This window comes from Ovis canadensis, chromosome 25 (genome assembly GCF_042477335.2).
Source record: "Ovis canadensis isolate MfBH-ARS-UI-01 breed Bighorn chromosome 25, ARS-UI_OviCan_v2, whole genome shotgun sequence".
Classification (NCBI taxonomy): domain Eukaryota; kingdom Metazoa; phylum Chordata; class Mammalia; order Artiodactyla; family Bovidae; genus Ovis; species Ovis canadensis.
In genome coordinates this window covers 60,352,849-60,379,845 of record NC_091269.1, presented here as the reverse complement: position 1 = coordinate 60,379,845, position 26,997 = coordinate 60,352,849, and the positions used below count along the sequence as shown (strand labels likewise).

The 26,997-nt window shown below is 44.7% G+C and overlaps 1 protein-coding gene across 3 annotated transcripts in view; it reads right to left on the bottom strand.

Annotated features, from left to right (window-relative positions):
• The window catches only part of WDFY4 (WDFY family member 4), a 265,680-nt gene that overhangs the window by 171,914 nt on the left and 66,769 nt on the right, over positions 1–26,997 (bottom strand). For all 3 annotated transcript variants that reach the window (XM_069572500.1, XM_069572499.1, XM_069572501.1), the window contains one exon: positions 11,077–11,170. In XM_069572500.1, the coding sequence (XP_069428601.1) occupies positions 11,077–11,170 (94 nt within the window). The remainder of the gene's footprint in view (positions 1–11,076; positions 11,171–26,997) is intronic.

Below are 26,997 nucleotides of genomic sequence, written 5' to 3'. Positions count from 1 at the left end.
GGGCTACTTTGGTCAGCTCCCAGCTAGGGCCTGAGCTGGTGGGAAGGTGAGGAGGCTGAGCGCCCCACAGCCTTTTCTCACCGAGCACAGTCTGTCTTGGGCACTCTCAGAGGTACCCTCCTCACACAAACTGCCAAATAGGAAGATAGCTTAAAACAGACTGCAAACCGGCAGGCGAGAGCCTGCTTCAGCCTGAGATATGTGGTGGCTGAGCCATACGACATTTCTGAATTGCTAACATTTAAAATACTGGAGATTCCACACAGACGTCCAGACATGCGGCCTCTCGTAAAAGGTGGAAAGACCTGGTCAGCCCACTTTGCCATTGTGTGTCTGTTGAGAAGTAGTTGGAGCTGGGCAGCGGCCATGCCCTCTGGAGGGTCCCACACCTTACCCTCCAACCACCAGCATCTCTCGCTGGACAATCCCGGGTTTCAGTTTGCGCCCTGGCCCAGAAGGTGGAATCCTGTGGCAGCTGCAGCCTGCTCCATCTCCTCAGGTCAAACCACCCAGCCTGCACAAGCTCCTGAAGTCACAGCTGCTGTGCAGAAGCCTCCCCTCCAACCCACTTCCTCTGTCTGTCTGTCTGGGCTAAGTGCATTCAGACCCACAGACAGCTGCCCTCTTATCTTCCCCTTGCCAGATTTCAACTCACTTTACCGTCTTTACGCCCTTGAAGCCCACAGGATAGAGGCATAGAGTCAGCCTCGTCAGCATTTCAGCCAAATACATTTCATTATTTTCCTAATCTTTCTCTCTTCATAAAAAGATAACCCCTTGGCATTCCCTGCCTCCACCGAAAGGGAATTTCCTTCAGAAAATCTCTAAAGATTGTCCTTTTCTTTTACCTTGTATGAGATTGCCTGAAATCACCAGGATACCAGTTTGATCTTAAAGGCGGTTTCTTGCAGCGGAGGCTATGGGGGCCTTCTTCTGTGGGTGAGGGTACGCGTCACAGCTGCCCCTCCTGTGGACGTCAGCTCCCCTAGGAGGCAGCTGCCCTGCTATGTAGCCCCGCATGCATCTTCGTGTGTGCATACACGTGTTCACATGTACATACCCCTGCACACATACGTAAAAGCGGCACACACACACACACGTATACCCCACCCCCAGACGACAGCCAGTGGGGCCCTGCCCTTCAGCCCCTGTGGCTGAGACCCCGCCCACTTGAGACCGCTGCCCCGCGGGCTCATCCTCACTCAGCCTTCTCCTGCGTCACCCTGCTTCCGTCACCCCCCTTCTCCTGAGCGCCCCTCCACAGACCCCACACACCGGCGCCCTGTCCGGACTCTACTTTGAGGAACACGGCCAAAGGCTGTGGCTTGCTTTACATGCCGCACACCTCTGCCCTGGACTCTGGCTTCAAGAAGAGGGGTCTGTGATGGAGTAGGTGATGTCTAGGTTAGTCCACCAATGTAAAGCCAGCGGTCACCACGAGGCACTTACTTTAGGACTCTGAACCCAGCATTCAGAATCACCTTCCTCTATCATCACCTCCCTGTGCACGTAATCATTCAAGGCCACCCTGCCCAGAGATGGTTCAGGGCATGTCTGTATCACCAAGGGACAGAGTTTAATAAGACGGCATTCTTCCTTAGACTGTGAACACAGTTTTGTAGTATATATGTTTCAAGGATTACAGTGTATGGTGAAACATATATACACTGTTAATAATCCATTTCTAGATTTCTGTTTTTTAAATGAAGGGGTCGCACAGCTCACCCTCCCACCCTTCCATGCCTTTCAGAAGCATGACACCTATAGCTTTTTCCTCAAACTGATGGCATCTGGTGAAATTCCCATTGTTACAATATCTCCAGGAATATTCTCAACTTAAAAATTTAGACTACTTTTAGTTTAAAATGGAAACTACAGTAGAATGGGTTTCCAAGGGGAGTGCTTCCAGGTAGGATTTCTTCACTCTACCGACATCACTGGTATCAAGGAGAGATCTCATTACTTGAAGAAGATGGTCCTTGCAATGAAATCTTTATGCCTCCCCCCATCACCTCTCAAATTCAGACGCTGAAACCTAACGCCCAGTGTGACGGCATTTGGAGGAGGGACCTTTCAGAGTATTGCGTCTGTGCTCAGTTGTGTCCAACTCTTTGAGACCCCGTGGACTGCAGCCCACCAGGCTCCTCTGTCCATGGGATATCCCATGCAAGAATACTAGAGTGGGTTGCCATTTCCTCCTCCAGGAGATCTTCCTGACCCAGGGATCAAACTCGCATCTCCTGTGTCCCCTGCATTGGCAGCTGGATTCTTTGCCACTGCGCCACCTAGGAAGACCCTGAGGGTAGAGCCCTCATGAAGGGGATTAGTGGCCTAGGAAAGAGACCCCAGAAAACTCCTTTGTCCCTTGCACACTGTGAGGATACAGCGAGAAGAGTACCATGAGCGAGGGAATGGGTCCTCACCAAACACTGACTCTGCCAGCACCATGATCCTGGACCTGCCACCCTCCAGAACTGTGAGAAATGAATTTCTGTTGTCTGTAAGCCCCAGGCTGTTATAGTAGCCTGGATGGATGAAGACAATCCCCTTCTCTCTAACTGTGGTATCTGCACAGCCAGTGTAAACTCTAGAGGGACATGTAAGCCAACAGAGGCCAGAAACGGAAGGAAGAAATACCAGATCCAAGTCACACTAAATGATTCCATGACTTTTACTTTAAGACACGCTTCCATGTGGAAATCGACCCAACCTCCTTGACCCCCTTCCCCAGATCTTCCTTCTGATGCTCTGAACATCCCTTCCTGCATCCATGGAGCCAGAGCCTCTGCTTTCCTTCTCCTCTGCTCGAAACAGAAGAGCCGCTTCCATCCTCTTGCCTAGAACCCTCCCTATCCAAGAACTTGATTATTTGGTAACTGCAGTCTTTTAATTTGGGGTGAGAGTTGGGGAGACAGTCTGCATGAAGCAAGATGCAAAAATAACAACCCAATGTATTATTAATAAGAATTAAAAACAAATGTCTACAATCTCCAATTTTTATTACCAGCACTTCACTTATTGCTTTGGGGACTTTTGGCTTTTTTGTTGTTGATTTTGCTTTCCTCCCCCCCGCCCCCCACCAGAGCAGGAATACTGAAAATCTAAATATTCAAGAAATAAAAAGTTTTCAAAAGGGAAAAACAGAAATGCTGATGTTGTCTAATGATGCCACAACTTTATTCCAAAATTGCTCAATACCCCATAATGGAGGAGGGAAAATTGATCGTCCTCATTATCGCTGCAGCGCTGTCAATACCAATATTGCCTTGTTTTGAATAAAATGTGCTGTTTTTTTCAATGTTGGTTCCAGTAAAATGGGGTTTTAGTGAAAATATGAGCAGTAGCAGGAAACCAGTCTGGTTTCTCCCCCTACAAATGGATTGATTTTCCTAACGTGCATTACTTCCAATGCAGGAAGGGGATGGTGGTTCAATTAGGACTCGGTGGTAAGCGCTTAGGGTCACCAGCGGACTGGACCCGCAAGAAACGTTATCACAGAGAGATGTGCGGGGCTGCCTGTGGGAGTGTTCTGCTTTCTCCACTTAGCAGCTGTCCTTGTCCAGTTGTGGATGTTTAGTCTTTATCTTTCTCCCACCTGCCTCTTTCCTGGTCTAGATTGATACAGCAGCTCCAGAGCCCAGTGAGGGCTGGGTCTTGATGGAGTCGGTCCCTCCAAGGAGGTGTGGGCTCTGAGTACTGTAGTCCAGAGTGTGCCGTCTGGACATTAATCACACAGCCCTGACGCAGACTAAAACCACCAGGTGACCAGCGTCTCCTTCTCCGAGACACTTGGAACTAGCAACTTCTACTGAGTTACTTAAATTTGGATTAGTCGCTTTTTCCAATTTGGTTGTAGTGTTCCTTATTTGATAAGTTTGGAAGAGAGGTGATACACTTTAAGTGACCTCAGCTCTTCAGGAATATCACCAGGTAAACTGGACCCACAGCTGTGTTTATTTGACAAGTTGCTGGACTTTTTGTCTTTGTTTGCTTAGAATTAGCTCTCTCTTTACATGGGCATAAACTTTCCATTTTGCACAGTCCCCACCAGCCTGATACACTCATTTGTGGTGTCCACAAAGCCTTGTAGGTATGGGAGGCTGTGATCTTGGTTTAGGTGTAAGAGGGTCCAAATTCCAAAGAATCCATAGAATCCGTGTCTAAAGGCATGGCTTCCTGGATGCACTTGCATGAATTAGCAACAAAGACCAAGATGCACGTGGGCGCCTGCTCTAAATCTTCTGTTTCTTTTATGAATTACATCCATATGATGGCCAATATTTCCTGATAACAGGAGCCTGGGATCTTATATTTATAAAATATTAGTTTCTTTCCAACTTTACTTCCCAACATCCCCTTTGGTCTACCCTGTACTCTATGCCAATAACATGCTCACCCTTAAATAGTTTTTTGACTAATGCCCAAAGTTGAGACTGTCCTTTCTCATCCCGTCCCTTCGATGAAGCCCTAATTATTTTTCAAGAGACAATTCACATGTTCTTTCACTTAATAAAGCTTTTCTGACTATCCAAACCAGCACTGTGTCCACATTTGAATCATTATAAACATCACACTATGACAGGCTACCTATGCATCTGTCTTCTATTTATCAAGAACTGTAAATTGATGCCTGAGACAATGGCTCTTCATCCTTGTTTCCCTGGCACATCTCTCTGTGTCTCAATAGCCACTGAGGAAGCGTAAGCACAGGGCACAAGGTGTACTAGAACCCAGCAGGTACACCAACCCGGGGCGCTGAGAAGGTGGTCAGAAAGGCAATGAGCCAACTGAGTGTTGAAGGATGAGGACAGAGCCGGGTCAACAAGGGAATGACCTCCCCAGGAGAGGAACCAGTGGGTGCAAAGCCCAAGGGGTGAGAGTGAGTCTGGCCTTTCAAGGAAAACCTGGGGATCACAGACAGTTGCCAGCCAGGCTTGATCAGCCTCTGCCCCCAGATCCCCCCCCAACAGTGAGCCTGTGGTCAGCCCTGAGATGGGGCAGGAGACCATTACCAGGGGGACCAGCTGATAAACATCCATCTGGGAAGATGCCTGCAGAGTCTGAAACCTGAAACATTTGTGAAGAGTTTCCATCACCTTGGACACATACACACCCTCACCCCACAATAGCCAGGTCAGGCAAGCAGAGGAGCCCAAGAGGGCTCCATGAGACCCAACATCAGCTTTGTGCCAGAACCTGTCCCCCACGGCTGCTACATCCGCAAGGAGCTCAGGAAAGGAGTAATTAACTTACCCTGAAGATCTCTATAGCTTTGGCCAAAGTAATTACCGACACAACTCTTTCAAGATACACTTTTCAAACAGATTTTTTGCTGTTGCTGTTGTTAATAGATTTCCATACATGATTGCCTGGCGAAGATTCCTCAAACAAGACTGCAGATTACACAGTCTTCTGTAAAGATGAGGGATCCATTTCCAAGCAACCTGAGGCTCTGGCCCTAATATGTTGCTTTTGAGCTTCCAAACAAGTATTCACCCTTCCTACATCGTCTTGGCATAGGGCACTCAAATACCTACCCAGAAGTAGGGACTCATGTTGATTTGATACTAACTGATGGGAAACTTGGGCTAGTTACTTACTTTCCTTAAGCCTCAGTTTCCTTAGCTTTAAAATGAGAATATTGAAAATAGCTGCCTCACGGTCTGTTGTGGCTTTGGTAGAGTCAACAAGAACTGCATCTGTGAAAGTACTTCTTCTTATAGGATGCAAATGTTTTCAGAATATTGACCCCTTTTACTTGCAGTCTATCAGTAAAAGCCCTGATTAGTTATCAATTGTACTCATCGATTACTTTATCAATTGTGTAATGGAAGCTGGAAATATACCTAAAATATATGTGAAATATGTTATTTTTCATTTAATATTTCCAAAATGTTATACACTGTGACTTAGAGTCCTAGAAGCACAGAGTCGCAAAAACCAGAAGAGAAAGAGAGAAGGCATGATTAGCACATGCTGTGTTCCAGGTGAGGTTCTAAATACTCTCCAACCACACCCCCCACGGAAAAGGTTGCATCAGTCTCCTCAAGTGACGTGATGAGTGGCCGAACTGGCACCGCAACCCTGGTCTTACTTCAGAGCCCATGGTTTTAACACTGTGCAATGCACTCATTACGAGGAAGGGGACTCACTGTCTCGCAAGAGCCAGACACTGAGGGTCTGTACAAGTGTTTCATTGGGGGGGTAGTTTGGCCTGGCTTCTGTTCGATTTCCCCCGAGCTAGATGTGAGTGCCTTTAGGCTGGGCAGGTGCCCTTCCTAATGGCCACAGGCCTCACGATTCCCGATCGTTTACACCCACACATTTACTTTACACTTCTGGCCCCAAGACACTGTGTCTGCAGCCCCTACGATCTAGGCCGTATCTGCGTGGCTGAAATTGACGTGCAGAGAAGGGAGGGGCCCATGTAAGTCATATAAATAAAGATGGTACAGGACTAGAAGCAAAGTCACCAGACAACTGGACCAGAGCTCAGCCATCAACTTCACTTGCACTCCATCATTCTATGTCCACTGTAGCTTGCTTTTGAAGCTTTTCATCTCCATGTAAGATTCTGTCCATTTGCTCTATTTAAGAGATAACCCTAAGAAGTATCCTGGATTTTGACTAGAATATGACATTTTTTCCACTCAGGAACAATTGAAATACTTGAGGGTGGGGTTCAGAATGAAAAAGCATAAGAAATATAGAAATTCAAAATAGTTGAAATTTCTAATGTGTTGTAATATGACAAAACAAGACTCTGACTTTGCCAATTTCCTCGCTGAAGGAAATGACTCTTTTCAAATAGCTTGTGCTTATACAGTCCTACCCAGAGCTATTAATGCTGTCAATACTTTAGTTATTTGAAACCTGTATGATTAGTTCAAAGTGTCCGAAATACAGGCTAATTCCAGAAAATGGTGCCCTTTCCAAACTGAGGCGCAAATCAGTTGACAGATGAGTGCAGCCCACGCCTGACCTTCTTCCTGCCCTGTCGCTCTGTGCAGGAGGCTTCCGTCACAGTAGAAACTGGAACATACCCAGCAACGGGGGACGGTGCAGACTGGTGACAGACGAGAGTCTCTCTAATGTCTGATCTTGTTCTTCTGTCCAGTTGCCTCCTGCCCATGGCTACCGCTTATCTACAGGGATGGCAACATGGTCCCATGGCAGGAGGTCCCAGGGCCTTCCATCAGGCACACCCACCACCTGCCTAGGATGTTAACTCTGGCAGTTCACTGCTACGAGCTTCCAGTCCTCATCTGCAAATGGGACTATTGATATCTACCTTGCTGGGTTATTATGAAGATCAAATGATAGAATGCTTGTGGAGTTTTGGAAACTTATAGCAGTAACCGCACCAGTCAGCAAGTGCTTCTCGCGGGGCCACGGACGCTCTGCTCACTGCCCTGAGTGCTCCTGCACTGCTTCAGCTGGTCCTCACTCATGCCATGGGGAAGATGATACTGTTCTCCCCATACTACACCAAGGAAGCGAAGGATCCCAGAGACTAGATAACTCCCCATGGTCCTGGGACTGTTAAGTGGTGGAGCTGAGGTCTGACCCAAATCTGTCATCCTCAGAGCCTCGTAGAGGAGCTTAGGGAAACCTGGCGGTGATGGTGACAGCAGCGATAATAAAGGGCGGTGACCCAACAAAACCCACCTCTCAGCGCAGCTCTCATGGGCCCAGGAGACCCACGTCTCAGCGCGTCTCTCAAAGTCCAACAAAACCCACGTCTCAGCGTGGCTCTCACAGGCCCAGGAGACCCATGTCTCAGCACAACTCTCAAGGGCCCATGAAACCCACGTCTCAGCACGGCTCTCAAAGTCCAACAAAACCCATGTCTCAACGCAGCTCTCATGGGCCCAGGAGACCCATGTCTCAGCACGGCTCTCACAAGCCCAGGAGACCCATGTCTCAGCACAACTCTCAAGGGTCCATGAAACCCACGTCTCAGCACGGCTCTCAAAGTCCAACAAAATCCACGTCTCAGCGTGGCTCTCAAGGGCCCAGGAGACCCACGTCTCAGAGTGGCTCTTACAGGCCCATGAAACCCATGTCTCAGCGTGGCTCTCATGGGCCCATAAAACCCACATCTCAGCGCATCTCTCAAAGTCCAACAAAACCCACGTCTCAGTGCGGCTCTCACAGGCCCATGAGACCCATGTCTCAGTACAACTCTCAAGGGCCCATGAAACCCATGTCTCAGCGCAGCTCTTACAGGCCCATAAAACCCATGTCTCAGCGTGGCTCTCATGGACCCATAAAACCCACATCTCAGCGCATCTCTCAAAGTCCAACAAAACCCACATCTCAGCGTGGCTCTCATAGGCTCATGAAACCCACGTCTCAGCGCGGCTCTCACGGGCCCTCACAATGTGGCTTCAGCCTCCCTCTCCTGCCCCACGCACAGCCTGTCTAGCCACATGGTTTGTCCTAGTCCAGCTGAACTACATCCCCAAATGGCATCGTTATGTGTGCCTCTGTGTCTGACTGTCCTCTCTGTCCCTCCTGTATCTGATCTGACATAGACAAGTCTTTTCTTTAAAGCCTGGCTCCAACGTTGCCATCTCTGTATGGCTTTCCCTTCCCTCTCTCCCAAGACCCTGTGGGCAAACTTTTATTGCAGTTAGAGTGTTGTCTATCTTCTCCATTCCTCTGAGTACCCACCATCAGATTCAGACGATGCAATCCAGTGACATTTGTCTCTGAATCCCCAGTGGAACCCAATAGGTGTTGAGTAATTGTTCACAGACATTCATGCACAGCGTTGGCTGCCCCAACACAGGCTGGGCTCCACCTCTGGAATACTGGATCTGGCCACCCAGCCTCTGAGTCCCTGCTGTCATGTACACAGCAAATAACCCTCTGCTAAGGCCCGAATGGAAGTGCAGTGATTGCTGGGGAGCGGAGAGGCGTCCAATATTAGTCAGAGATCTAGTCCAGAGCTACATCCCTATGGCAAGGCCCACGTGGCTGTTGAGCATCATGAAAGAGTAAAGGCTTTGCTTCTCAATGAGTTGTTTCTTCCCGGGGCCAACTCAGCTCCAAGAGAACTGAGCTGGACTCCATTTCTGCCTTATGCTTAGGACAGCAACAGCCACAGTAACATTCCTACAGTCTAATTTTAATACTGGTGATGTTACAAGAGGCAAGAAAAAATTAGCTGGATTATCTGTTTCCAAGAGCAACTCGCAGAGCTAGCATTTTGGAGAGGGGGGGAAAAAAACCCTTTTGGTCTTGATCAGAACACACGCAATGTGGCCACAATTAGAAATAAACCAGACAACCCATATAAGTAGTTAAGCAATTGCTTTCTAAAATGATGCCTGTACCTTGGAGAGCTATCAGTTTCTCACCCATAAGGTAGGAAGAGCCTAGGAGGAACATACAGAGGGTAAAATTATAGGGACCCGCCAGGCCCATCTAACAAGAGATGAGTGGGAACTCACAGTCCATCTTTCTCGTGACGCTGCCATCTACTGAAACCTCCAGCTCCTCTCTCTGTCTCCCACACCTGTGGTCCCAGGGTCAGCTTCATCTCGGCGTTTTCTTGCCTGGGTCTCATTTCACATCTGATTTACTATTCTATTTGTTGCTGTGAGGTTTCCCACCCTCCTTCCAGAAATTAATTACTGCAATTATCCAACTTTTAATAGCTGCTGATTTGGCATCTGCAGGACATTTTTGAGAAAATGCACCGCTACATTTCATTTGCATATTTGAGAGACAGTGCGTGAGAATTAGAATTTTCCTAAATTACTTACTGTGACCTGAATAGAGAAACAGTATCCTACCAAGTGGAAGTCTCATTTGCATACTTAATTTGGCCGATCACCATCGCAGGGTGAGGGAAAGTTCTTCCCCACACACTGATGTGACAACTCAGGGTTTTATCAGGAACCCAGGCTCATCCACAGAGTCTTCATATACCAGGAGACAGAAGGACAGGCCACTGTCTGCTCTGCCTCACTTCGTCGGTCACCAGTGGAGACCTGCAGTAACATGCTCACCAGCAATCAGTTTGATTGCTAACCACCCAAACCACAGGCTTGGTTGCCCCCTTTGCAATTGCATTGCATGGTATGAAATACAGCTAGGGAAGCCAGACATCCTCACAGTAAGGCGATTGCCACTGGGAAAGTGTACAGTGCCAAGATGCATAACCTCACATCAAGAGCTGCAGAGAGGAGAGGTTTATTCATCAAACACAACTTGCCTTTGGGCCGGAAGTGAGTTTTAGATCTTCTTTCACCACCCCCATGATTTTAGAAAGTTGCACAACGGGCTTCCCTGTCCATCACCAACTCCCGGAGCTTGCTCAAACTCCTGTCCATCGAGTTGGTGATGCCATCCAACCATCTCATCCTCTATTGTCCCCTTCTCCTCCCGCCTTCAATCTTCCCCAGCATCAGGGTCTTTTCAAATGAGTCAGTTCTTTGTATCTTTAATTAGGTCTTCCCCTCACTTCCATTCCCATTATTCACTCTCAGCATCCCATTTCCCCCCTCCTTAATATCACTTGTGATGAATTTTAATTCCATATTCATTTGTGAGCTTAGTACTTAGCCTGTCTGCCTCACCACCACCTCCCAGTCCCCACCACAGACGCAGGCTCCTTGGACAGCACTCAGTGCTCATCCCATTAGCCCTGCACATCCTACGCAGCACTGAGCCAGGGCAACAGGCAGTATCCAAGAGATGAACTAATGAATGGGAATTGAAGGGCTCCTGGTCCCACCAATGGCCGGTGCTATGTGCCTCAGTTATACTGGGCTCGCCTCATGAAGGGAAATAATTTCATTCAAGTTTTGCCTGGTTGGTGTTTTTATACGGTCACTTCATCAACAGAATAATCTGTTTTGAGGGGGCCATGGAAGGGTGGGTAGCACTCAATCAAAGGTCTCAGAACCACTGATACTCCCCTGCAGGGACACTTCATGAGGGAGGCTCTGCTAATACAGAGGACCAGGGGCAAAGGCAAAAAAAGGGAAAGGGAGCCTCTGGCCAGAGGCGCCTAAAAGATCAGTCGTGTGAAAAAGACAAGCCCGTGTGTTCATCAACAAGTACCTGAGGGTGATCTTCGTGGTACAAGCGAGGCAGCAGCTTCACCATGATGCACAGGACCCCGGGCTGCACGATCACAGCATCACTGTCGTCTGTCCTGCAGAGAGACGGAAGCAGGGTGTCAGACTCGAGCTTTATAGTCCCTCTTGCTTTCCACACAGCTTTCTGGATCTCTCGAAGACAGGCCATTTGCAGCCAGCCACTTACTATCTATATGCTATGCTGTGCTGTGCTTAGCTGCTCAGCAGTGTCCAACTCTTTGCGACCCTACGGACTTTAACCCACCAGGCTCCTCTGTCCTTGGGGATTCTCCAGGCAAGAATACTGGAGTGGGTTTCCATGCGCTTCTCCAGGGGATCTTTGAAACCCAGGGATTGAACCCAGGTGTCCTGCGTTGCAGGCAGATTCTTTACCATCTGAGCCACCAGGGAAGCCCAAGAATACTGGACTGGGTAGCCTATACTTTCTCCAGGGGATCTTCCTGACCCAGGAATCAAACCAAGGTCTTCTGCATTGTAGGTGGGTTCTTTACCAGCTGAGCTACCAGGGAAGCCTGTCTATATGACCTTGAACTAATTAATCTGAGCTGAGCGACACCATACTTTCTGCATAGAGTCGCAGAACAATGCCATTGTGCACTGACACAGAGCCCAGCACAGAGCTGATGTTCAGCGGAAGTCAGTTTCCTGGACCCCTATCCTCTCTCCACGTAGCTGGGAAATGGAGAAGCTCTCATTCTTTATTAAACACACACACACACAGAGGACACTTCTAGCTTCCTTCGAGATGATGTAAGCTCTGTCCCACCCACTGAATGCAACTTAAAACCCACATAGAAAGCACGAGCACCTCTCCAAGTACTCTGAAAAGTAAACCGCAGCAGAGAAGGAAACCAAACCAAAAGCATCCTGGGGCTTCCCCATCCAGCATCCTCCGAAATGGGCTTATAGGGAGTAAGAACTGTGTAGCAAGCATGGACAGGACAGACTGACCTCCAAGAGAAGGCTCTATTTCTTTTCTTTTTTTTTATTATTATTTTAGTTTTTTTTTTTTTTTTACTTTACAATACTGTATTGGTTCTATTTCTGGTCTAAGGAGCAGGGAAGGAGGCCCCAACAGGTCACAGACCATGGAGGGGAAGCCCTGGAATTTTCTTTGTTGGACTTCTCCATCCATTCTTTCTCACTCATCCTTCAAGAAATCGCACAGCAGCAGCAGCAGTCAGACTGGTATCTGAAATTCTTGGGGAGGGGAAAACTGCTCTCTGATCAGAGGACTCTGGTCCCAAGAGTCAGGCAAAAATCTCCATTGCTTTTGTCTCTCTTGTTCCTCTCCCTGCTTGGCCCCAGAGAAAGAGGCAGCGGTGGGAAGTGCGTGGCACAGCAGATAAACTAAAGCTCTAGCTTTCTAGACAGAGGAGGAAGGAAGGGACCCCAAGGAGCCAGAAAGTGTTGGGAAAATGATAAAGAAGAAGAGATTTAAGAAAGTGAAATCATTAAGTTGTGTATCAACCTCTGGGCTCAATTCTGAGCTGCACATGAGTGGATCTGACCCTAAAACACATTCCAAAGACGTTGAGAACAGAACTCAGGGATAAACTACCCCCCAAGACTGGCATGGGACAATTAGAAGGCACATCAGCTTGCCCAGTAAAACCTTTGAAAACCAGACTGACACGTGGTCCAAGAAAGGTGGATAAGAATTTGCAGCTTGAACCTCATTGGGTCAATTGCCTGCTAAAACAAAATAATCAGAGGGGGAACTGTAAAGATGGCGGAGGAATAGGACGGGAAGACCACTTTCTCCCTCACAAATTCCTCAAAAGAACATTTCAACGCCAAGCAAACTCCACAAAACAACTTCTGTAGGCTGGCAGAGGACATCAGGCAACCAGAAAAGCAGACCATTGTCTTCAAAAACAGGTAGGAAAAAATATAAAAGACGAAAAAGGAGACAAAGGAGGTGGGGAGGGAGCTCCGTCCCGGGAAGGGAAGCCTGTCCCGGGAAGGGAATTTTAAGAAGAGAGGTTTCCAAACACCAGGAAACACTCTCCCTGCCGAGTCTGTGGCGAGCCTTGGAAACACAGAGGGCAACATAACAGGAAGGAAAAATAGATAAATAATTAAAACCAAGAGATTACAAGCCCACCAGTAACTCCCCCAGCGGAAAAGCAGCACAGACGCCTGCATCCGCCACTGGGAAGTGGGGGCAGGGCAGGGACGCGCGGGAGGCGCGGGCTGCAGAGCTTTGTAAGAATCGGGCAGGAACGCCCCACGCGCAACCAGAACGATCTAACTTGGGCTAGCAACCCAGACTGTGGGATAGCTACCACGCGAAAAGCTCGAACATAAGACACCGCCAGGACCGAGCACAGAACAAAGGACAGAACGGAAAAGCCGGCTGCAGACCATCCCCCACCGGGGACAGGCAGCCAGAGCCGTAAGGACCGGAAAGGGGCAATTGCAGACCCGGAGAGACTTTACTTACCTAACTGCAAGCAGGCTTCTTTGCTAAGACTTCTGGGGGTGCTGGACAGTCACAATCTGCCTCACGGGGTGCGCCAGCGGTCCACCCAGAAAGCTGAGCAGCAGCGGCAGAAAAGGTGACAAGCTGCGGCGATCGCGCTCGCCAAACTCCTGAGCTACTCAGACCTGGGAAGGGCACAAAGCGCAGTCCCAGCGGAATCTGTGCCTCTGAGGGCTGCCTGAGGGCCGAACCTGAGCGGCTTGGACCAGGGAGGTGCACGCAGCCTAGGGCCGGCCCCAGACGGTTCCCAGCTGAGCATCCTAGAGCCGGAGCGGTTTGTGTGCCACGAGAAGGGACAGGTCAAGCGGGGCTGAGACACTGCGTGCACACGACAGTGCTATTTGTTTGCAGCATCTCCCCTCCCCACAGCGCGACTGAACTAGTGAGCCTAAAAAACCAGCAAACAGAAGAAGTTAAACAGAGGGAACCACCTTGGAAGTAATCCCACACGGCCCACAACATCAGAGAAGGGCCAGATATATTTTTAATATTTTTAAAATCACTCCTTTTTTTGTTTGGTTTTTGTTTTTTTTTTCTTTTATTTTCTAACTTTTTTTAAATTGTTAAGTCTTCTATTTCTCCTCTAATTTTTATTTCTATAACCTACTATTACTATTTTAAAAAAAAAAAGAAAAAGACTTTTTTTTTTTTAAGGCAAACACCATATATAGTCTTTGGATGGTTGTTGGTGGTTTTTTGGTTTTTTGTTTTTTTTAATAGTTCTTGTTTTTTTTTCTTTCTTCCTTTTTCCTTCTGCTTCTTTTCTTTAATATTGTATTTTTGAAAATCCAACCTCTACTCTAGATTTTTAATCTTTGCTCTTAGGTTTTTCTTGTCAATTTTGTACATTTAAAAACCCAAACTTCACTACCCAAGTTTACCTGAGAGCAAGATTACTGGCTTGATCACTCTCTCCTCCTCTGGACTCTCCTTTTTCTCCACCAGGTGGCCTCTGTCTCTTTTCTCCCCCATCTCTTCTCTATCCAACTCTGTGAATCTCTGTGTGTTCCAGACGGTGGAGAACACCTAAGGAACTGGTTACTGGCAGGATTTGTCTCTCTCCTTCTCGTTCCTCTCTCTTATCCTCCTGGTCACCTCTGTCTACTTCCTCCCTCTCCTCTTCCCCGTATAACTCTGTAAATACCTCTGAGCGGTCCAGACTATAGAGCGCACATAACGAAGTGACTACTGGCTAGCTTGCTCTCTCCTCTTTTGATCTCACCGCATCTCATTCCAGTTACCTCTAACTACCCCCTCCATCTTCTCTTCTCCTTGTAACTCAGTGAACCTCTCTGAGTGTCCCTCAATGTGGAGAAACTTTTCATCTTTAACCTAGATGTTTTATCATCGGTGCTGTATAGATGGAGAAGTCTAGAGGCTACTGTAAAAATAAAACTGAAAACCAGAAGCAGGAAGCTTAAATCCAAAGCCTGAAAACATTAGAGAACTCTTGAATTCAGGGAACATTAAGCAATAGGAGCTCATCAAATGCCTTCATACCTACACCGAAACCAAGCTCCACCCAAGGGCCAACAAGTTCCAAAACAAGACATACCACTCAAATTCTCCAGCAACACAGGAACACTCCCCTGAGCTTCAATATACAGGCAGCTCAAAATTATTCCAAAACTTTTGATGTCTCATAACCCATTACTGGTCACTCCACTGCACTCCAGAGAGAAGAAACCCAGGTCCACCCACCAGAACTCCAACACAAGCCTCCCTAACCAGGAAACCTTGACAAGCCACTGATAGAACCCCACCCACAGTGAGGAAGCTCCATAATAAAGAGAACTCCACAAATTACCAGAATATAAAAAGGCCACCCCAAACGCAGCAATATAACCAAGATGAAGAGACAGAGGAATACTCAGCAGGTAAAGGAACAGGAGAGTTGCCCACCAAACCAAACAAAAGAGGAAGAAGTAGGGAATCTACCTGAGAAGGAATTCCGAATATTGATAGTGAAAATGATCCAAAATCTTGAAATCAAAATGGAATCACAGATAAATAGCCTAGAGACAAGGATTGAGAAGATGCAAGAAAGGTTTAACAAGGACCTAGAAGAAATAAAAAAGAGTCAAAATATAATGAATAACGCAATAAATGAGATCAGAAACACTCTGGAGGCAACAAATAGTAGAATAACGGAGGCAGAAGATAGGATTAGTGAAATAGAAGATAGAATGGTAGAAATAAATGAATCAGAGAGGAAACAAGAAAAACGAATTAAAAGAAACGAGGACAATCTCAGAGACCTCCAGGACAATATGAAACGCTCCAACATTCGAATTATAGGAGTCCCAGGAAAAGAAGACAGAAAGAAAGATCACGAGAAAATCCTTGAGGAGATAATAGTTGAAAACTTCCCTAAAATGGGGAAGGAAATAATCACCCAACTCCAAGAAACACAGAGAGTTCCAAATAGGATAAACCCAAAGAGAAACACCCCAAGACACATATTAATCAAATTAACAAAGATCAAACACAAAGAACAAATATTAAAAGCAGCAAGGGAAAAACAACAAATAACACACAAGACGATTCCCATAAGGATAACAGCTGATCTTTCAATAGAAACTCTTCAGGCCAGGAGAGAATGGCAAGACATACTTAAAGTGATGAAAGACAATAACCTACAGCCCAGATTACTGTACCCAGCAAGGATCTCATTCAAATACGAAGGAGAAATCAAAAGCTTTACAGACAAGCAAAAGCTGAGAGAATTCAGCACCACCAAACCAGCTCTCCAACAAATACTAAAGGATCTTCTCTAGACAGGAAACACGAAAAGGGTGTATAAACCCGAACCCAAAACAATAAAGTAAATGGTAATGGGATCATACTTATCAATAATTACGTTAAACGTAAATGGGTTGAATGCCCCAACCAAAAGGCAAAGACTGGCCGAATGGATACAAAAACAAGACCCCTCTATATGCTGCTTACAAGAGACCCACCTCAAAACAAGGGACACATACAGACTGAAAGTGAAGGGCTGGAAAAAGATATACCACGCAAATAGAGACCAAAAGAAAGCAGGAGTGGCAATACTCATATCCGATAAAATAGACTTTAAAACAAAGGCTGTGAAAAGAGACAAAGAAGGCCACTACATAATGATCAAAGGATCAATCCAAGAAGAAGATATAACAATTATAAATATATATGCACCCAATATAGGAGCACCGCAATATGTAAGACAAATGCTAACAAGTATGAAAGGGGAAATCAACAATAACACAATAATAGTGGGAGACTTTAATACCCCACTCACACCTATGGACAGATCAACTAAACAGAAAATTAACAAAGAAACACAAACTTTAAATGATACATTAGATCAGTTAGACCTAATTGATATCTATAGGACACTTCACCCCAAAACAATGAATTTCACCTTTTTTTCAAGTGCTCATGGAACCTTCTCCAGGATAGATCACATCCTGGGCCATAAATCTAAACTTGATAAATTCAAAAAAATCGAAATCATTCCAAGCATCTTTTCTGACCATAATGCATTAAGATTAGATCTCAATTATAGGAGAAAAACTATTAAAAATTCCAACATATGGAGGTTGAACAACACACTTCTGAATAACCAACAAATCACAGAAGAAATCAAAAAAGAAATCAAAATATGCATAGAAACTAATGAAAATGAAAACACAACAACCCAAAACCTGTGGGGCACTATAAAAGCAGTGCTAAGAGGAAAGTTCATAGCAATACAGGCATACCTCAAGAAACAAGAAAAAAGTCAAATAAATAACCTAACTCTACACCTAAAGCAACTAGAAAAGGAAGAATTGGAGAACCCTAGAGTTAGTAGAAGGAAAGAAATCTTAAAAATTAGGGCAGAAATAAATGCAAAAGAAACAAAAGAGACCATAGCAAAAATCAACAAAGCCAAAAGCTGGTTCTTTGAAAGGATAAATAAAATTGACAAACCATTAGCCAGACTCATCAAGAAGCAAAGAGAGAAAAATCAAATCAATAAAATTAGAAATGAAAATGGAGAGATCACAACAGACAACACAGAAATACAAAGGATCATAAGAGACTACTATCAGCAGTTGTATGCCAATAAAATGGACAACGTGGAAGAAATGGACAAATTCTTAGAAAAGTACAATTTTCCAAAACTGAACCAGGAAGAAATAGAAAATCTTAACAGACCCATCACAAGCACGGAAATTGAAACTGTAATCAGAAATCTTCCAGCAAACAAAAGCCCAGGTCCAGACGGCTTCACAGCTGAATTCTACCAAAAATTTCGAAAAGAGCTAACACCTATCCTACTCAAACTCTTCCAGAAAATTGCAGAGGAAGGTAAACTTCCAAACTCATTCTATGAGGCCACCGTCACCCTAATACCAAAACCTGACAAAGATGTCACAAAAAAAAGAAAACTACAGGCCACTATCACTGATGAACATAGACGCAAAAATCCTCAACAAAATTCTAGCAATCAGAATCCAACAACACATTAAAAAGATCATACACCATGACCAAGTGGGCTTTATCCCAGGGATGCAAGGATTCTTCAATACCCACAAATCAATCACTGTAATTCACCACATTAACAAATTGAAAAATAAAAACCATATGATTATCTCAATAGATGCAGAGAAGGCCTTTGACAAAATTCAACACCCATTTATGATAAAAAAAAAAACTCTCCAGAAAGCAGGAATAGAAGGAACATACCTCAACATAATAAAAGCTATATATGACAAACCCACAGCAAACATTATCCTCAATGGTAAAAAATTGAAAGCATTTCCCCTAAAGTCAGGAACAAGACAAGGGTGTCCACTTTCACCACTACTATTCAACATAGTTCTGGAAGTTTTGGCCACAGCAATCAGAGCAGAAAAAGAAATAAAAGGAATCCAAATTGGAAAAGAAGAAGTAAAACTCTCACTGTTTGCAGACGACATGATCCTCTACATGGAAAACCCTAAAGACTCCACCAGAAAATTACTAGAGCTCATCAATGAATATAGTAAAGTTGCAGGATATAAAATCAACACACAGAAATCCCTTGCATTCCTATACACTAATAATGAGAAAGTAGAAAAAGAAATTAAGGAAACAATTCCATTCACCATTGCAATGAAAAGAATAAAATACCTAGGAATATATCTACCTAAAGAAACTAAAGACCTATATATAAAAAAACTATAAAACACTGATGAAAGAAATCAAAGAGGACACTAATAGATGGAGAAATATACCATGTTCATGGATTGGAAGAATCAATATAGTGAAAATGAGTATACTACCCAAAGCAATTTACAAATTCAATGCAATCCCTATCAAGCTACCAGCCATATTTTTCACAGAACTAGAACAAATAATTTCAAGATTTGTATGGAAATACAAAAAAACCTCGAATTGCCAAAGCAATCTTGAGCAATAAGAATGGAACTGGAGGAATCAACTTGCCTGACTTCAGGCTCTACTACAAAGCCACAGTCATCAAAACAGTATGGTACTGGCACAAAGACAGACATATAGATCAATGGAACAAAATAGAAAGCTCAGAGATAAATCCACACACATATGGACACCTTATCTTTGACAAAGGAGGCAAGAATATACAGTGGAGTAAAGACAATCTCTTTAACAAGTGGTGCTGGGAAAACTGGTCAACCACTTGTAAAAGAATGAAACTAGATCACTTTCTAACACCGCACACAAAAATAAACTCAAAATGGATTAAAGATCTAAATGTAAGATCAGAAACTATAAAACTCCTAGAAGAGAACATAGGCAAAACACTCTCAGACATAAATCACAGCAGGATCCTCTATGATCCACCTCCCAGAATTCTGGAAATAAAAGCAAAAATAAACAAATGGGATCTAATTAAAATTAAAAGCTTCTGCACAACAAAGGAAAATATAAGCAAGGTGAAAAGACAGCCTTCTGAATGGGAGAAAATAATAGCAAATGAAACAACTGACAAACAACTAATCTCAAAAATATACAAGCAACTTATGCAGCTCAATTCCAGAAAAATAAACGACCCAATAAAAAAAAATGGGCCAAAGAACTAAATAGACATTTCTCCAAAGAAGACATACGGATGGCTAACAAACACATGAAAAGATGCTCAACATCACTCATTATTAGAGAAATGCAAATCAAAACCACAATGAGGTATCACTTCACACCAGTCAGAATGGCTGCGATCCAAAAATCTGCAAGCAATAAATGCTGGAGAGGGTGTGGAGAAAAGGGAACCCTCCTACACTGTTGGTGGGAATGCAAACTAGTACAGCCACTATGGAGAACAGTGTGGAGATTCCTTAAAAAATTGCAAATAGAACTACCTTATGACCCAGCAATCCCACTGCTGGGCATACACACCGAGGAAACCAGAATTGAAAGAGACACATGTACCCCAATGTTCATCGCAGCACTGTTTATAATAGCCAGGACATGGAAACAACCTAGATATCCATCAGCAGATGAATGGATAAGAAAGCTGTGGTATATATACACAATGGAGTATTACTCAGCCGTTAAAAAGAATTCATTTGAATCAGTTCTGATGAGATGGATGAAACTGGAGCCAATTATACAGAGTGAAGTAAGCCAGAAAGAAAAACACCAATACAGTATACTAACACATATATATGGAATTTAGGAAGATGGCAATGACGACCCTGTATGCAAGACAGGAAAAAAGACACAGATGTGTATAACGGACTTTTGGACTCAGAGGGAGAGGGAGAGGGGGGGATGATTTGGGAGAATGGCATTCTAACATGTATACTATCATGTAAGAATTGAATCGCCAGTCTATGTCTGACGCAGGATACAGCATGCTTGGGGCTGGTGCATGGGGATGACCCAGAGAGATGTTATGGGGAGGGAGGTGGGAGGGGGGTTCATGTTTGGGAATGCATGTAAGAATTAAAGATTTTAAAATTAAAAAAATAAAAAACTAAAAAAATAATAATAATAATAATCAATGTTCTCCAGAAGATGGCAATGAGCGCCAGAATTCATAACATCAAAAATGTCCAGGATATAATCTGAAGTTACTCAGCTTAGAACAAAGGAGGGAAATCACAATATCTCACATGGAAAAATATAACAGATGCCAAGTTGGAGATGACACAGTGGCTGGAATTATCAGAAAACAGCAAAAATCAGTGAAACTATAAATTGAAAAACAATAGAGGAAAGATGAAGTAAAAGTCTAGTTATTTGAAAAAGATTTAAAAACTGAAAAACCACCAGCTAAGTTAGCAAGGAAGGAAAAAAGATACAAATTACCAATATTATAAATGAAAGAGAGACTACCATTACACACCCCACAGACATTAAAAGAATAAGAAAACATCACAAATAACTGTGCACACAAATCTGACAACCTAGATAAAACAGACCAATTCCTTCAAAGCTACAAAATACCAAAAGTAAGCAAGAAGAAATAAATAAGCAGAACAGTTTTACAACCATTACAAAAACTAAATATGTAGTTTAAAACCTTTCCACAAAGAAAACTCCAGGCCCAGATGTTTCCACTGGTGAATTTTACCATACATTTAAAAGATAAACAACACCAATTCTATACAACTTCCTTCAAAATAGATAAGAGAACACTTTCGAACGCATTTTGTGAGACCAGTATGACTCTGATATCAAAAGCAGACGAAGCCAGTGCAAGAAAAGAAAACTATCTGCCAACATCGCTTATAAAAACAGGTGCAAAATCTCTACAAACTATTGCGAAAACCAATATAACCATACAAAAAATAAACATGGCATTGTGGCCAATCTGCCTTATCCTGCAAGGCCGGTTCACTGGTCAAAAATGAGTCAATAGAATCTATTATATTATTAAATTAAAGAGAAAAAATGTGATCATATGAAGAAAAAAACATTTTAAAAATTCAACCTCTGTTCACGGTTTTTAAAAACCTCTCGGTAAAATAGACATAGAAGGAATCATCCATAACTTGGCAATGGACATCTACCAAAGAAACTCAGCTAATAGAATATTTGATACCGAAAGACTGAAGACCTTCTCTTCAGGCTTAAAAACAAGGCAAGTATGTCCTCTCTCACCATTCCTATGCAACATCATGCTGAAACAACGGATTGGAAAGGAAGGTATAAAACTGTCACTATTCACAGACAATATGATTGTCACATAGAATGAAACAATCCCAAGCAATCTATTTAAAAAAAATAAAAGCTCCTAGAAAAAATAAATGAATTAGCATGGATGCACAGTGACATACAGAAATTGATCACATTCCTACTAGAAGTAAACAGTTGGGATACAAAACATTTAAAACATCATTTAAAATCATGCTCCTAAAACATAAGAATAAATCTAATTTTAAAAATGTGCTTGCTCTGTATGCTGAATACTATAGACCTTGATTTTTTTTAAAAAAATCATAGATTTATATAAATGGAAAAACAGTCTGTTTATGGATTGGAATACTCAGTGTAGTTAAGGTCTTAATCCTCTCCAAATTCATCTATAGATGCTGTTTAATACAATTCCAATCAGAATCCCAGCAGGATTTTTGTAGGCATAGGCAAACTGATTGTTAAATTTCAACCTGTGAAAGACATTTTAAAAATGAAATGAAAAGTTATAGACTGGGAGAAAATATTTGCATCCACACAATGGAATACTACTCAGTAATAAAAATGTAAGAACTGCTGATACAACAAGCTGGATAGATCTCAAAGGCCTTGTGCGGAGTTTAAAAAGCTAGCTTCAAAAGGCTACACACTTGTGCTTGTGTTTACATGTTATTCTGAAAAAGACGAAGCTAAAGGAGTAGATCAGTGGTTGCCTGGGGTTAGGGGTTGCGAAAGGGTTTCATTGTGAAGGGACAGCACTCAGAACTGTCTGAAGGGGTGGGACTGTTTGTTCATATCCTGATTGTGGTGGCGGTCACAAGACGCTACACATGACTTAAGACCCACAGGCCTCTACACCAAGAAAAAGACTTGGACTGCATGCTAATTGGGAAAACAGCAATACAAAGAAAAACAAAGGAAAAAATCACGAGACGAATCCTGAATCACAAACACTTGATTTTCAAACATCTTGCCTCTAGCTTGCTTTTACAACCCACAATGATATTGTTCTTGGCACCACCAGCCCCCAAGAATGGCTAAGGTGCCAGGAGTGCTTCTAACACTTGGTGTTAATTTATCCAGTTCAGTATTGAACAAATATTTGTTGACCTAAGTATCTTCCTGGCATGCTGGATACATCTATAAGCTAAACAGAGTAAAAGCCATACCTGATAAGTGAGAAGGGTACAGACAATAAAGGTAAATGTAATAAATAGGTAGATGGCAAATAATAAAAATTACTATTGCTATATAAGTTTTACTATAAGTAGTATTGTAAAATATATACTAAATACATGTCATATATTATCATATGGTATATTTAATAATGTAATAGAATAATAAAAAAGAAATTACATATTATGAAGAAAGATGATAAATGTTATGGAAAAAACAGAAAAGAGAATTTAGAACATTGGGTGTAACAGGGAAAAAATTTACAATTTTAGCTTGAGTGGTAAAGTTGGCTTCTTTGGAAAGGTAACATTTGGATGGCCTTGACGAAGGGGATGCAGATATCCAGAGGAAAAGCATTTTAAGCAAAGAGGATAGTCAGTGCAAAAGCCCCCAAAGTGGGGGTATGTCTGACCTGTTCGAGGAGCAGCAAGGAAGCCCGCATTATTCCTCCGATACTAAAGCCACACAAAGAAAAGAAAATTACAGACCAATATCCCTCATTAATATACATGCAAAAAACCCTCAACAAAAAACTAGCAAAACAAATCCAACAGCCTCGGACTATATATCATGATTTAGTGGGATTCATCCCAGGAAAGCAAGAGTGGTTCAACACTAAAAAAACAATCAGTGCAGCACACCACATTAATAAACAAAGGAAAAAAAGGACCACCTCAAATGATAGAGGAAAAACATTTGACTATATTCAATACCCTTTCATGATTTAAAAAGACACTTGACCCAATGTCCTGTCCACCTTCTCCAGACCCACACTGTGGACTGGCTGGCCTAGAAGTACGTCATCCATCCCAGGTGGGAGGATCTGGGAAATACCGGAGACGTCCAGCTTGATTCATCACCATGGCAGCTGCCACTTATTGAGCTCTACTGCAGTGTGCGTGTGTGTGTGTGTGTATGTGAGTGTGTGATGCACGCTATGAGGGGGGTGTGTGTGTGTGCTTCATGGGTATTACATATTCTGTATTTTGGAAGCCACAGTATATATTTGGTATTTATATAATATGTATCTTCTGTTTTATAAAAAATGTTACTACATCACTGGAAAAGAATCTGTCTGCAATGGGGGAGATCTGGGCTCGATCCCTGAGTTGGGATAACCCCCTAGAGAAGGAAATGGCAACCCCCTCCAGTATTCTTGCCTGGAGAAGTCCTTGGACAGAGGAACCTGGTGAGCTACAGTTCATAGGGTGGCAAAGCATCAGACATGACTGAGCGACTGACACGCACACCCACAATGCTTCTGAAGAGCAAAGGACGGTCCCTGGGCACAAGCGCTCAGTAAACAGCAGCTGTGATCACGGCTCCTGAAGGCAGCATCCTCTCCAGTGCTCACCACACAACAGCCCTCCACGTGGACACTCTTACTATCCCTCATTCAAACTGAGAAATCAAGGCACAGCGCGAGGAAGTCAAATCTCAAGGAGCACGGCCACTGAGGTGTAGAATACACAGGCCTGAGCCTAAGGCCCACAGCTTTCGTCTTCCTCCTGGAGACCGGGGCCCACTGTATAGACACAGCTGAGCCCAGTCGCTTGCCCAGGGGGATGCCAAGCGTCAGTGGAGGGCACAGGTGAGCACCCTGTCCCCCGTGTCCAGCCCACTGCCCTGTCCTTTACCCCACAGACTCTCTCAGAAGAGGCTGGGGTTGCACTTCCTCTTTTCTAACCATTAGGGAAGGTCAAGGGTGATGCATTTATTTTAATGAGAAAAAATTATTCTATTTATGAAATCTGACTCTCATACATTTAAAAATTACTCATTGTAAAATCAGGATGATATCTGCACAAGAGTTATCTATAAGGAATCAGGCCTGATGCCATCGACAAGCTAGTGCCCAAACCTTCAATTGCAGGCTATTGTGTCAGAACATTTAGCAGATCGTCACTATTACTGTGGGAGCACCCGGAGAAAGCAGGACAAACACACACACACACACACACACACACACACGCGCGCGCGCAGAGGCTTTGAAGGCAGACACCAGCACCATGGTACTGTGAAACGCTCCCTTTGTTTCTCTTGCTTCCGTACAACATTCATACGTGCACAAAGCCTCCCGTGCTCACCCCACCAGGATGCTGCAGAGACCCACACATCTGTGTATCTGAAGGCAGGTGAATGGGATCACGTAGAGGAGGCAGGGTTAGTCACTCAGTCGTGTCCAACTCTGACTCCATGGACCACAGCCCACAAGGCTCCTCTGTCCATGCGACTCTTCAGGCAAGAATACTCCAGGGAGAGCAGCCAGAACCAGGGATACAGGCAGTGCTGGGGCCCTGGCCCCACCACAGCCACAGCCGCCGAGCCCGTAGCTTCAGCTGGTTGCAGCGACAGAGGTGGCACACAGGTCATAGGCCTCCAGCCACAGTGGCGCCCGCAGCTGCAGGGAGCTGGGCGGCCACGGCGGCGGGGCCCACGATGCTGGTCCCTCCAGCCACAGCGGCACCCGCAGCCACGGGGAGCTGGGCGGCCGCGGCGGCGGGGCCCACAATGCTGATCCCTCCAGCCACAGTGGCGCCCGCAGCCACGGGGAGCTGGGCGGCCGCGGCGGCGGGACAGCACCCACAGTCACGGGGAGCTGGGCGGCCGCGGCGGCGGGGCCCACAATGCTGATCCCTCCAGCCACAGTGGCGCCCGCAGCCACGGGGAGCTGGGCGGCCGCCGTGGCAGGGCCCACGACGCTGGTCCCTCCAGCCACAGCGGCGCCTGCAGCTCCAGGCTCCCCCCTCCCAGTAGCAGCACTTATGAACGTGGCAACCCAGGAGCAGTGAAGACACTGGCGACCCTGGTTCCCCTCGTTCCCCACAACAGCAGCAGCGCCTGTGACCCAGGTGACCCCAGACGTGGGGTGCCTGCCACGCCAGCGCCCCAGGCAGATGTGCCAGTGGCGGCAGCAGCCCTGGCAGCACTAAGGCACCAGCCGTTCTGGAGGACGGGCAGGGACAGGGAGACCACAGGGACACCCCTGGCAGAGCTGCTGCAGGGGGAAAGGGCTGGTCTTCAAATACAGCCAGAGGCCACCAAAAGAAACCCAAAACTTGGGCTACAGCACCACCTACTGAAAAGCAAAAGAAAGGCCTGTTAATTGGGAACTTGAATTGTTAGACTCAAGTAAACAAAGCTTCACCTAAAGAAGAAAGACATTTCCTCCTTCAAAGGCACTGGCAGAGGAGCAACTCATCAAGCACCACAGAAACCAGGATAACACAGCATCACAGGGAGAGAATGACAACTCTCCAGAAACTGAGCTTAAGGCCTCAGAAGACTGTGACCTAACTGGCAGAATTCAGAATAGCTGTCAAGGAGAAAACTCAGTTAACTACGAGAATAGTCAGGAAGGCAACTCAATGAGTCAAGAGTAAAATTAATAAACAGAAGGGGTACTTTACCAAAGAGACTGCAGCTCTTAAACAGAACCAGTGGACATCCTGGAGCCGAGAAACTCGATAAATGAGACAAAGAATGGATTAGAAAGCGCTAGAAACAGAGCAGAATACTCAGGAAGGCAACTCAGTGAGTCAGGAGTAAAATTAATAAACAGAAGGGGTACTTTACCAAAGAGACTGCAGCTCTTAAAAAGAACCAGTGGACATTCTGGAGCTGAGAAACTCAATAAATGAGACGAAGGTGGAGTAGAAGACCCTGGAAGCGGAGCACACCCCTTGGAAGGGAGGATCGGCTCACAGTGAGAGTCTAGAGATGATTTGGTAAAAGAAGTAAGAAGATGACATTTTTTAATGAAGAACCTCTACAAGAATTATCCAATTTGATTAGAAAAGGCAACTGAGAGATAATGGGTATCCCCAAAGGAGAAGAGAGATTACTTAAAGGAACATCAGCTGAGAACTTTCCCAATCTGGGAAGAAACTGGATATACAAGTCCATGAAACTAATAGAACTCCCAATTATTTCAATGCAAAAAGATCTTCACCAAGACACATTACATTAAAAATGTCAAAAGTCAGTGATAAAGAATTTTAAAGATGATCGGGAAGAAAAAAAGACAGTAACCTACAAGTTACCCCCTTTAGGTTATTTTATTTCTCAGCAGAAATGCTATAGGCCAGGAGAGAGTGGAAT